At 34.7% G+C, this 14,298-nt stretch overlaps 1 protein-coding gene across 1 annotated transcript in view; it reads left to right on the forward strand.

The window, feature by feature from the left end:
• Positions 1–14,298, forward strand: part of dcdc2 (doublecortin domain containing 2) — a 38,764-nt gene that overhangs the window by 15,129 nt on the left and 9,337 nt on the right. The window contains exon 8 of the mRNA XM_088928435.1: positions 12,939–13,027. Coding sequence (XP_088784561.1) covers positions 12,939–13,027 — 89 coding nt within the window. The remainder of the gene's footprint in view (positions 1–12,938; positions 13,028–14,298) is intronic.

Raw genomic sequence — 14,298 nt, forward strand, 5'->3', positions numbered from 1 at the left:
TCTAGTGTTAACAAGAGCTAAGCAGGAGAGAACTGGCACCTAAAATGGACATCTGCAAAATTCATTTACATTTGGCCTCATTTTCTTCTTAGCAGGATAGAATTTCCAGCTATTTACATGCATCAGAAATGTTAACTAAGTGTAGCAAATCTTTCCCTCATCCAATAAAAGGGATTAAGGTGTTGTGCATGTTAACCAAATTAAAATCTAGAAGATAATCTAAGTTACGTTTTCAAATCATCAGTTTTTTGGATACCCCCTCCCCTTTCTGCATAGCATTTGAAAACTGCACCGTTGAGATAAAACCCTTAAAAGATCTAAGTTACAAGACAGATGCAGGATGTATGAAATCAGTGTTGACGGTTTTTACACACTGCAAAATTCTTCCTTGTGGCTATCAGTAATTCTATAATAATGTTTAAATAGCCTATTGAAGGCCTTTCTCAGTCGTGTTTCGCAAATCAGACCTTTCTCCATGTCAAGAGAGCAACATCCTTATTTTACTGTATGTCTTCAAAAAGATTGAGCTCTGATAAGTGTTAAACCACAGTTTCTTTTTAATTATAATAGTGCTCTGTATAACTCAAAAGGCCTCCAAATTAATATGTAAGCTAAATGATCAAACAGATTAAACAGTGTAAAAATTCAGTGTGAACAACTCAAAATTTTGCAAAAAGAAGGCATTATCAAGAGATTTTCCACAGAAAACCACACAGCTTGGTTTGGTGGCTTTGGGTTGACAAAGTATCCTGAACTCAGTTTAATATGCAACAGTTACAGTCTACTCTTGTTTGTATTCATAGCTCACTTGTGTAATTGTGTGAACTTTTGTGTATAGTGTTAGTTTAGGTTGTTGGGTACATTCCACACACGTAGTTGATTTTTGTATTAGTCACACTAGTTAGTATGGGTTAGGTGAGTGCCGTTTGTCTTGTATGGTTTTGGGTATTCAGTGAAGGTTAGCTAGGGCGTTTGAAGACGCTGAAGACCGTGTGTTTCAGGTTTTCTTTTGTAGTTAGGCCAGCTTCCCTCACTTTCTTAGCCAGTTCCATTTTGTTTGTTTTCTTTTCTTTGGCACCACTCTAGTTCCTTTTCACTGTGTGTTCTTGTGTCCTATTACATGCCAGTCACTTATTCACCTTAAAATAATCACTTTTGCACCAACATTTGTTATCACGCTTCCTAGTCCCTCACCAGAACCCACCTGCATCCAAAAACTATCCTAAATGTTACACCACTTTACCCCTTGACACTTGGGTTCGTAACAGAGTCACACAGTTGAGTGGCCTCTGTGTGCAGTAATAGTGGTCGTCATGATTTTGGAATAAAAACACCATTCTTGGTGGGGTTCTTTTGTCAAGTAGTGAATTTCTAGAAAAGGTCTGACCACAAAGTCTAAGGAAATAACTGAAAAGCACATATAAAGAGCAGGGCACAAAAATACTGAAGTCTATAAATATCCCTTTGAGCACAATCATTGAAATATGGAAGGTGTATTGTTCCTTCCAAACACTGCCTGGATCAGGCTGTCCCTCTAAACTGAGGAACCGGACAAGAAGGAAAAATAGGGAAGTGTGAGGCCAAAGAAAATTTTCAAAGAGCTCCATACAGTAGTTCAATGGCTGAAATAGGCAAAAATGTGCATCAGTCAACAATATCCAGAATGCTTCGCAAAACTTAGAGTGGCAAGAAAGAAGCCATTACTAGAAAGTAATTCATCTCATATCCCACATTGAGTTTACAACAAAGCACCTCAGTGGTTTTGGAAAAATGTGTGAAAAGGTGATATGGATAGATGAGACAACACTGTCACATTTTGTTCTTAATGCCAAGTATTACGTTTGGCTCAGACCCAACACAGCTCATCCTCCAATCAACACCATCCCTACAGTCAAGCATGGTGATAGCAGCATCATGCTGTGGAGATTCTCCTCAGGATAGACTGGAAAGCTTGTTAGAATTAAATAAAATGGACAGAGCAAAGTACAAACAAATACTAGAGGAAAACCTGTATTGAGAATCTGTGGAAAGACTTCAAAACAACTGTCAATCACAAGCAACTTAATCTGTCGAGAACAATGGGCAAAAAATTGAACCTCTCAGGTGTACTATATAAAGTTGGTAGTTATCCAAAGAGACATGCACCTTTAAATGGTGCTGTAACCTCTCTTACCTTTAGAGGTGTTTGGTTTGAACATTCAGATTTTAATACCGTGTTGCATTACAATAGAATAATGATGATTACTACATTTGATACTCACATTTTATGAATGAGTAATGTGGGTAAAAAAGACATTTGTTAAGATTTCAGATGTATTAGACAATGTTCATTTGAACTGTTTAAATTTACAAAAGCCCTTTTTAATTTGTTAATTAAAATTACAGCTTTTTATTATAGACCTTCGAGGTGGAAAACCTAAGTATCCGTTAAAATGTAAGGAATTTATCCAACCATTATTTTTTTTAACTGATTCATCTTATTCATGGTCAGGGGAGCTGGAGGCAAGCAACGGGTGCACATCACGGTAGAAAACACGGTACAAACTCACACCAGGACAGTTTTCCCAGAAGCCAATTTACCTACCAGTATGTCTTTGGACTGGGGGAGGAAACTGGGGAACCATACAAACTCTTTGCCGATAGCACCCAGGTCCAACATTAAACGCAGAGCCTCAGTGCTCAGATGCAGCAAAGTTAACCCCCGCACCATGTAAACAATTTAAATAAGAAAAAGATATCATAATTAGCCTTAGTAATGTTCTTGATAAAATGTTTAGCTTCTAGATAACCAAACCTTTTGTGCACAAACAAGATAAAAATAACTTTTTTTCTGTTACAACAAATGTTGCATCATTAAAACTAAATAGAAAGTAACACTGACATGATGCAACAGTAACAAAAGACGGATTAGTTCTCCTTTCAGGCTATCTATTAAGGTTTAAAATGTATGAAAATCCAGACAGGACACATTTGTCATTGCTTGGTTTTGCCTCTGAGGATGCCACCCCGGTTCAGAGCAGACTGAAGACTTCCTTATGATGCCTTACTAGGTCCCAGAGAGTGAGTGTACATAAACATATAGCAGTTCTATAATGTCTGCTAAGACGAATAACACACCAAATCCAGTGAAAACAGCTTCGGTTTGCCATTTTCATTTTCTCACTACGATATACTGTATTGAGAAAGAAACATCAAAGTCTCAGGCAGAATGGTGTGCTTAGGGAATATTTTCTGTCATCTATCTTAAATATTTCTTTTAATTTTATTCCTTGACTTTCTAGACACTTACAGTTCTGTTTTTTTTTCCATTGCAGCTGTTACACTTCTAATCTTTAATGTAATTAATATCTGTCAAAAGAAAGTAAATTGCTCCCTTCATAAAACCTGATGTGCTTCACCACCGCTGTTTAAATTTTGTACAATTAAGCATTATAAATATATATTGCATACTGTACAGTAGGTGCTGTTCACAGTGGTTGCTTCACATTGAAAGCTGAACATGTTACATAAATTTCAATGCCAGAACACTCTTTTTCAGTGTGCTCATTTTTACACAGATGAACTGTAACAAAATATTTCTTTTAATTGCACACATTAAATGTTGTATGCATATTTAAAAAGTAAAGCACAAAGACATTTTTTAATTTTACTGAAAAATCTTTATCAATATTTTTCATTTATTTGTCATTAAGTAACAATTTGCAGGGTTGCAAATTGTATACCTTAGAGCAAACAATAACCAAAACATATTGTCTGTGTTAGGACATGTATAATGAAATCTACATGCATAAAACTGTAAGGAATTCCAAATTGTAAATGTAAAGAATGAAAGTCTTCTACAATAATTTCAAATATATATATATATGTTTAAAAACAGTACTTAGTATACTTTACCCAATGACAAAAGCTTCCTGCCCCTGAGTTTATTTCTTTCTTATTTGTATTATTCCTTACTCCAGAGCAAGGATGCACATTAATTTGCTAGGATGAACCAAAATCCTCTTAGAACTAGAGCTCACTCTATTTCCTGTAGCATTAAGTCAACTGAGAGTACAGGAATTTCTCTGTAAGAGATGGTAGTCCATCCTAAGCAAAACCCAAGAGAATCTGCTCCCTACTATATTTATATAGGTGGATTTACTCATGGATACATTGTGGATTTGGATGTTTTGAAAGATGAGTTCAGAGTTTTAATGACTCATCAATTGTGTTAAATCAAGCTGTTGTCTTATGTATCTCATTTCAATAAATCCTGCATTCTATAGCTTTTTGTTTCATAATGTATTTTATGACAAAAACGTTTAATCTTGCTTTTACCAAAAACTTAAAATAAAAGTAAATAAATTGGACAATCAATTATGAAATGCTATTAATAATTTATGAAATGCAACAAATACGTTGCTTTCATAGACTGAAAAAAATGGTGACTGAAATCAGTGTGGTAGAAAGTAATAACCGGTAGTGCTGTTTAACTGCATTTTGAATCGGTCTTTTTTATGCTTTGACAGCTAGTAAAGAATAGAATTATGAATCTTTGATCTTGCCAGTTCTGTAAGTCCTTTCTCAACAACAAAGTAACATTTTGTTGCTTGCCAGTTTCCCCATGTGTTCATTTTCCTGTGTTGCTTTTGCAAAACATGTACTTTTGGGTACTATGTTGAATGAAAAATATGCAAATGTGTCTGTCTCACCTGACACTTGAGCATCATCACTACAAAGAGATATCCTTAGAGCATTACTGCTGCTCTTCCATAAGGTTTTCACTAGCACAGTTTGGACAGTTCTTCATGAAGCACTGTTAGCACTAAGAAACAAAACCATCATGCACATTTCCATAAATTATAAGTAACATATTCACTATTTAATTCAAATAATGATTTGAAAAGTGAAAAGAAAATTGAATTTGAATAGGACAATCATACAAATATATTGTTGTGTTCAGTTCAGGACTGTTATACTTTGTTTTCTGGATTTGTTTAATTATAACAGAGGTTTGCATTGTTAACATGTACAATTTATATGCTTGAAGGCTTAACATTATTTAAATTTGTAGGAAAATAACTCTGAAATGGCAATAAGAAAAATAAAATAGTGATGTATATCCCTTCAAGCAGCAAGACCCAAGACTGGAGTCATTATATAAATATCAAATGATTGTTCTAAAATCTCATTAGTGTATTACAGAAATAACATGTCAGAGTGCTACAGTGAATCCTGTCATTATTTTACTTCCTAAGGATAATTCTGTTAACATCATTGTGAAGTTTGATAATAAGTGTGTTTTTTATTTTTTTAAGCATTCTTAATTGCATAGTACTGTACTGGATAGCTCCTCCTACTTTTTGAGTTTGGTGTGGAATATTACATCTAAATAATGGACATTTTCTGCTACTACTATTACTTAAATACTACTAATAAATAACAACAACAACAAATATAATCTGATTTATAACTACTACTATCAGTAATCACCAATGATATCTAATTTTGACGGCTTTATTTATAATGAAATTAAAGAAATCAATATATTAAAAGAGTTGTTTCCTGTATGTTTATTCATTATACAGTTCTTTGTATTTGTTTAATGCACAGTAATGTTCATTTGTAATTGCTGCTGGAACAAAAATAGCGTTACAAAATGTGTCACAGTGTACAAGGTTTCAACAGCTCTAAAGACATCAATCTTTTTAAAAAGACTTTGAATCATGAAACATAATAGAAAAAAAAATTCTTAATTCTACCTCGTTGTGACACAGTAAATTGCAAAAGCAGTGTATAATAATATTGGTAGGCTTGTTCATCAAGGATTTGTTTTTAATGTAAGGTGAAAAAAAAATTATCATCGCATCAGTTTCATTATTTACAATATTTACCAATATTTTACTTTAGATATTTCAGTAAATTTAGTATTAGAATTTGGGATAAATGTGAAAATCACTGAAAGTTATATATATTTTTGTGGTGTTAAAAACCTTATAATAGCAATCCTAATGTATGTTCAAGTCAGTCCCAGATACTTTACACATACATGCCTTTGAAATGGTTAAGATTTTTATTTGCTAATGGGTATGGGACTGAAAGGCAGTGATTAATGTCCCAACAGTTAATCTTTCTATCAGTAAGGTGAAAGCCAGTTTTATAAGGAAATGAGAAGATTAAATGACACTCTTGCTTCTCATAAAAGAAGATGTTGCCTTTGGGAATTTGATAATCAGCATGTCTCCATTATGATTCCTGTGGTGTAAAATAGCAAAACAAAAACACACACAAACAGATAATTGGAACTTTTTTGGTAGACCTATAGGAGGATGTGGTTTCTAATAAAGCAACAAAAATGTGTGTTTCACTTATTCTTATATTTATGTTTCTGTATTTCCCAGTGTGTGTTTTGTTTTCATATGAAGATGGCTTATTGGATTAAAACAGTGCTAAGAGCTGTATCTTCAGTGCATACATTTGAAATCCCTCTGTGAATAGTAAAGGCATATCTAGTTGTATGTGTGCAAATTATGACCATTTTCTCTCTTAATGCACTTGAATAGGGTGAGGTAATGAGAGCACTGAAGGCTGAAACTCTAAATGACCAGAGCACAATTAAGAAGATTGTTGGAGTGATGGGTCTGATTACTAAAGTGGCATTGTCACCTCATCAGAGCTCCGGACTATGGAGAAGGTTGGCTTTGAGACTGAAGTGGCAATTCAAGCACTTCACTTTAGTTTGGAGTCCAGCAATCTTTCAATCCAAGTGTGCTAATGGAATCAGAATTTTGGGCTCTTTTGCTGTGGTCAACTCACATCAACATGAAGGAGCTAATTAATTACATTGTATTAATTGCAATACAGGAATATATAAACACTCTTACTGTGTGTAATTGTTGGCCATGCAATGTATGGCCTTTGAGCAAAATTTGACATTATAAGAAACATAATCATTTTATTGTGTGACTAAATTTTATTTTAGTTAATATACTGTAATCTGTGCTTGAATGATTACTTCATTAGTCCATGGAATTTTCCTTTTTCAACACAAAAAAAGATATATATATACAGTTATATTATACTAATGCAGAAAATGCATTATATAGCAGGCACATTAGCCACAAAAGCACACTAAGATATTAAAATGAAATAATGTTCAGTGTGATTAGGGATGTAAACAAGCTTTCGACACATACAACATTCTAGATTTACAATATGTTGGCTTCAATGCCATTCTACATTTAGTATGCTGATTTTTCAGAATGCTTACATTGTGACACAAAGTGTCAAACCCTTATGTGAAAAATCAGAGCAGCATTTCCAGAAGAAACTTTAGCAGAATAATTTACAGAGTATGAGTGACCTGATTAGAACACTTGATTTAATATGTTTCCGATCAAACAAATCACTAAGTATAGAATTTTATCATTGCTACAGCACAGTATAGCATTTATCTCGCATTACATACCTTTTCTTCAGTGTAGAGTTTATATTGAAATTTAAGTTATCAAATGATTTACTGAATTTCCCTGTTCTCTGAATTATCCCTGTACTCAAAAGTAATCAGTAAAATCCTAAAAGAAGTAGAAGTACTGTATACTACCTTTCCCAATAACACAAATTCAAATAGAAAATGTGAATAACAGTTTTTAAAAATATATATCAGTAAATAAAGGATACATAGCTCAGATATTTTTTTTTCATATTAAATCCAACTAATCCGTAATGAGTATTCTTAAGGTGAAATATAATTTTTTTTCTGATAAATCCAAAGGACTTTTTGGATCCATGTTAAATTGGAATGTTGGTAATACTGTAAGGAATGGAAAGGGTTTCCAATATTTTATATTTAAACAGATGACATCAGATTCAATTAAACATTTTCACATAAGTTACAGAAAGTAGCTGGAATATAAAAATGCAGATATTATTGTAATGTAATTCTTCATCTTACTGTGTAAAATGAACACAATAAACAGATATCAAGAAAAGAGTTAGTGGTGCAATATCAAACTGATATTGTATGCAACATTAATATGTCTCTCTGTCACAGTCTGCTGGTCTGAATGAGCAAATTTTTGCTTTTGTGCCGACATTGTTTAATAATGTTGTAGCTGAAGCAATATATAGGTGACAGGAGATTTCCATTAAGGTTCAAAATATTATCTAAATGTATTTCTGAACTGGAATATGGCTATTTATCATTGTTTTGACAAAAGGTATAGTACCTTGGCATTTCTAAGTATTCATTTCACACTTTTTACTAAGAGATCAAGAGGCATTGAAGTGTTTACCTTTTAATTTTGTCCAATTTCACAAAAATGGACTCCATAGGAAGCGTCCAAAAACTTTTGCAAGGCATTGTAATTGTTTATTATTTTAAAAGTAAAACTGTGTAGCAGAGTACAGTAGTTTTTGTAAAAAGCATAATGGAAGTTCGGAAAGGAAAAAATGTATAGTGAAATATAAACCCTACATTTAAAGCTGTTCAACATTGACTCCAGATGCAGCTCAGAAATTCAGAGGTACCAAAGAATTTGTTCCGGTACTCGTTTGAGAGCTTAAAGATTCATCTTACATGAAACTTTGTCTATGACAATAAATCGAGCCGTGAAATCTGTAAACACTGGGAACACATTTATATATCCTGTATGAATTAGTACTAAAGTCTGCTTTAGTGTTTTTCAGCATGGGGAAGTTGGAAGTTAATAAGCAATGGAAAGCATGAAGTAACTCTTTGGTTGTTGTACTGTATTTAATTCACCAATTTCTATTTAAATATAAAAAAAATAATGACAGAATTAAAATAATTCAGATGATTCTATAAATTCAAAACTGATGCTGAATAGAAAATATCCATTCCATTTATTTTACACAACAACTGTAAAAAAGAATGTTATTGTGTTATGGTTTCACAGTTAGAAAAACGAAAACTATAGTCCAGACAAAACTGACATAGCAGGTGACATTTAGTAGAATGTGGAAACAAATGAGTCTGGAGCTGTTAATTTATCAAACCAGATGGTGATGTCTTTTGATACTTTAAGAAAAGACATCCAGTAAACTACCAGGATAAAATATTATTTCTGAAGTCTGAAGTAAAAGTCTCAAAATATTAAAAGCGTGATGTCTGATGCCAGACCAGCATGTTTAATACCAAGGATGTGTACATCTCCAGCGATTTTCATGGGCAACTGACATATAAAAGATATTGCATTTCTGCTGAACAGATAATGACTTTGCAATGTAAATGGGACATTCTATGACAACACAGACATCAGTGTCTTTGAAAATTGTCTTTTAGAGAAGCAGGCACAAAGTACCCAGTCATCTTCAATGCCTACAGTAATCTGTTGGATTTAATGAGCTAAAGATTTTTAAATTTTGTGTTTAATTTGATTTAGCATTTTTATGAGGCAGGCTCTGTGGTAAATCACATTAAAAATGTTTATAGTCGCATTAACTTTCTTGCTTACACACAGTGCTTTGGACTACAGTTAATAAATGCAACCGATTTCCATAAAATATTCAAAGAAGGCCATTATTGCCATGGTTTTTCATCTCTGCTGCTAAACTTCAATCAGTTTTGCATTTGAAATGCATTAAATGCCTTGGTAAAATGTTATAATCTGTGCTGCAATAATTTTTTTATAGTTAATATTGAAGGAAAGAGAACTTATGTGAGACACATTAATTCCTCTGGTTAATTATTTAAAATGTATTGATTTCTCACTTGTTATTTGAATTTATAACTCATTAACTATTTAAAGCATTCATGTAATTTTCTTGTTTATCAGAGCATACAATAGGATTTTGATGATAAAACTAAAATACTGACATTGCTAAAGCCTGTCTTGCCATAGAATGTATATTAACTGTCTATTTTATTTGTACCATTTTTATTTAAGTGTAGGAAATATTTAAGAAGACTGTCAACATTAAGAAGGTTTTGAACAGGGCTATTGGTTGAAATCTTTAGTATCATTAAAACTGATGGAGATTGCATTTTTCTTTCTTATTTTAGCAGCTGATGAAACTGCAATTACCACAATGGCTTCAAACTAAATGCGTGAAATTAAAGTTGAGTTTCAGGGAATATTATAAAATTTGTCTTCTTCTGGCTCAATCTGGACAAATAGTATGGACCATGAGATACTACTGTACATACAGTTTTCAGACCACAATGAAAATGTGTTGTTTAAAAGGGGCTTTGCATTGATGATTTTCATTATTTTAAACAGTGACTTAAGTTGAGGAAACACTGTGAGTGTATTTACATTTTTGTGTTGCTGAAGTCTTTTAAAATATTTTGTTACACATTTACTGTCGACATATATTTTTGTTTAACCCCTCATGCGAAAACAAGGATGCTGGAATTGCCAATTATGTGTTTTTCACACTACAAACAATGCACCCCAAAACAGGAAAGAATGATGAAGTATACAGTAGGCAGACTCCTCTATGAGCCATTTATTGGTTAACACATCACAGACAACACCCCTTAGTCCTAAAGGCTCAGTGCCAATCGGAGGAGAGGCCATACAGACCTGACCACAAGCTACAGGCACTCGAGAGGCCAGAATTGTCACTTTGAATGAGCAAACTACATGACTAATCCCACCCTGCCTTCAGCAGCACTCAGTCAATTATATACCTGCAACACTTGAAAAATCCCAGTCACAGTCAGCTAGTGGCATGACCTGGACTCATAGCTTAACCTATGCACGATCGAGTGTCATTACTGGAGGAACCAATTAGGAGGCCAATGAAGTTGTGTCTTCTGCATAAAATGCTACATTTTCTTCATTACCCACTTTGTTACACAACACATACCTGATTTAGAATTGCTTGTTATGAAATACTTCTTATATACAGGAAATGGACAAGAAGTGGAAACTCCTTGATAAATGAAGGACACCAAGTGTATTGAAAGCAAAGGCTTCCAAACAATGGCTTATGCAAAAATCAAGCAAATAACATCAAAGCATGCTAAGGGCCATGTATAAAAGATGCTGGACAGGTCTAGATGCCTATAATTACTATGGCTGCAAGAGGAGACCTCAGTGACTAAGAGAGGGGTGATTGTTGGCACGAGTTTGGAAGGCACTTCACTGAGCTTTAAAAAGCTCAACTTGCTGATGTTTCATGAGCAATGGTTAATAAAGTGATGTCAGCATGGAACTCTAAGGAAGACACATTATTAGCAAAGGGCAACAGTGGGTAGAAGAACATACTCTAGTATTTATCCCTATATTAATTCACAGTGCAAGACAACTACAGATAAATTGACTGCAAATTTCAACCTGGGGCACAAGCATCCAGTTTAATCAAAAACTGTCTGCTAAGAACTCCACAGAGAGGAATAGCATATTGTGATGGCAGTGCACAAACTGTTTAACACACCTACCTACGCACATTTGTGAGTCTGATGGTGAAAAGAGCACAGGGAATGAACTACTAAGCTATGGAGAAATGTAATATGGTCAGAAAAACATTCTTCAACATGACAAATGTATGAGTGCATGTGCAAAGCCAACCAAATAGAACTTTACAGTCCTAAGTGCTTGCGTCCAACAGTGAAAGTGTTACAATGCAGTTTAGGACCCTGTGCAGACGATATAATCCGGAAGTGACTGGAAAAGGGGCTATGGGAAAACACGCTTAGGAGAGGAATGGAAGGGATGAGGAACAGGGGGAGGTGCCGACAGGGAATCCAGGTGCAAGGGGGGAACGCTGACAAACAAGTCCAAGGAAGTCCAAAAGGGGAAACTGGTGCACAGTCTATAATCCAAAGCTGGGAGGTCCATCCAAGACAAGGACGATTAAAGTCCCTGGGAAGGGGGAACTCGAACAGGAACATGCAGGTTAAAAATGGAGTGACGAGGCCAGGCGCCCCGAGCCCTAGACTGAGCTTGGTCAGGTCGCCGATCGGAAGCCTATGTCTTCAAGCCACGGACTTAGGGTAACTTGAAGCTAGGCGGGCATCCGGGCATCCATCTTCCAATGCAGAGCCCCAAACTTCCAGAGCACCGTGTTTAAATAAAGGACGGAACAGGGGGCAGGTGAACGTAATAATGAAAAACACAAAAGGGTCAGAGAGCCCTCTAGAGGAGGGATGACGATCATGACAGAAAGGTTCTGGTAATGTTCTGTAATGTTGTAGGGCATTGTTTCCTGGGATGTTTTGGGTGCAACCATTTTCTTAGAAGGCAAGGTCAATGCCAGGTCCTACTTAATGGTACTGAGTGATCATTTCACCCCATTTTACAGCGGTTCCATCCTGGCTAATGGCGTGTCTGCCAGGATGACAATGCACCCATCCATAGAGCCCATGCAAACACAGGGAGAACATACAGCCTCCAAACAGATAGCACCCCAGGTCTGGAATTGAACCCAGCGTTCAAGCTCTCCAAAGCAAGCATAGCTAGGCATTACACCGCTACATTGCATACGATCTTTTATGACAATATATCATTTTCCATCATAGGCAGTGCACAATGGCAATGCTGATTGATATTCACAAACTTAAGTATAAGTACTTAAGGGAATATTAAAGTATTTCCTTTGTGCGTTTACTATAGAAATCAAATAAGCCAACTGTGGATGTACAGTACAGCTAAAGCACATATGCATACGTATGCATAAAGATATGTGCAAGCAAACAGTGATCGCAAACCAATCTTTAGAGTATTAATGTAAATATGTAATGAACTGCATGTTATATGATAAAATATAATGACCTGTTTAACAGCTCTCTCTTTCTGTATATATATATTGTATAACACTTCATGGATTTGTTAGGTTCATATTCTTCTCATTCCCTCAAAAGCTTTGTAACTGTGTGTGTGTTTTAAGTGCATTTCTTTATTAGGCTTTTTGGCAGTCTTCCACATGTCCACCACACAGTGTCAGTATTACTCTACTATATGTAATATGTTTTTCTTTGTTGTCCTGTGCAGAAGATGGAGAGCTGAAGACTTGGGGAGACAACAGAGAAGATTTAGAGCTTGAAGATGATGGTTTAAAAACAGAGTTACCCCTTGAGCAGGTTGGCTTTATTCATTACAAAGTCTTATATTCCTTCAAATATTTCTTATTGAATGTCATATATACAGTATATTGCATAATACAAACAGGAGAAAGCATATGGTAAAGAAATATTTGTTGCTAAAAGTTGGTAATACTTTAACTGTATATACAGTAAATTTTTTGTACTTTTGCTGCTAGACTTCAGTTGCAGAATAATTCATACAATATTATATAGTATCTACTAGCCCAACATTTTCTGTTTATAGCTACTACTAATCCTTTGAGTAATTGAAAATGAAAGTATCATGTAAAAGAATACTGTATATGTCGAAGATTATAGTGAGATTCAAGTATTCTAACTCGACCATAAAAAAAATCTTCTCAGGCATAATATAATGTTGCTACTATTTCTATGTCCTTAGTTAAGAGACATATTACAATATTTATTGCAAGGACATGTTTTTCCCATGTTTAGAGTTGATTGGCTAAACAGATGAAGTTTGGGAAGTATTTTGATATATTTTGGTTTGTTGACTGAGACCATTACTGCAGCAATAGCTGATTTGTAAACTTGATTTTAATTTTCTTGAAAAAGATTTGAAATCTTTTCTGGAAAACAATCATGCTAAGTTTCTAATTTTGTTTAGACAAAAGCATTTTTTTTATAAAGTAGAATTCTGTTATCCCAGGAACGTCAAATTTAGAGTTGTTTGTCTCAAGCATTTTCAAAAAGAAGCAGTTTGAAATTTGGAAAGAAAAAAAGGACAGTTACAGTTCATATTGCCCTCTATCCAATGGTTTGGAAGCATAAAAACTCTAGGTTGTAAATGCTAAGTTGATTTTAATATTGTAGGTAACAATACTGTATTACTATAATACTCATGCAAACCCAGGCTCACACTCCCATGTTACTACAGCAACCAGCTGTGTCTCCAAGCAGATTAAAATACCTACCCATGGTATGGGCATTTATCTGTACCACCTGTTCCTAATTAACAGGTACTTACAATACCTTGTTAACATCAGGTATTTTAGTTCTGCCTCAGCCCCAGTTTGTTACTCAGTCATCAGGTTTTTTTGCTTGTGTCTCTTGCTTATTCCTAGCTGCACTTGGTTGTTTTCTTATTTTCTAGCTTGCTTCCTAGCTTTGCTTCATTATACACAGACCCATGCTTGCACTCACAACCTTGCTCCGCAATTGTTCTCATTCCATGTCTACTTGGCTTCGGGGCTGCTTGCTCTTTAGACTACATCTCCTGGATTTACCTTTTGTTATGGACTGATTTCCAC

Source organism: Atractosteus spatula, chromosome 12 (assembly GCF_055471065.1).
Source record: "Atractosteus spatula isolate fAtrSpa1 chromosome 12, fAtrSpa1.hap1, whole genome shotgun sequence".
In the NCBI taxonomy this organism is placed as follows: Eukaryota; Metazoa; Chordata; class Actinopteri; order Semionotiformes; family Lepisosteidae; genus Atractosteus; species Atractosteus spatula.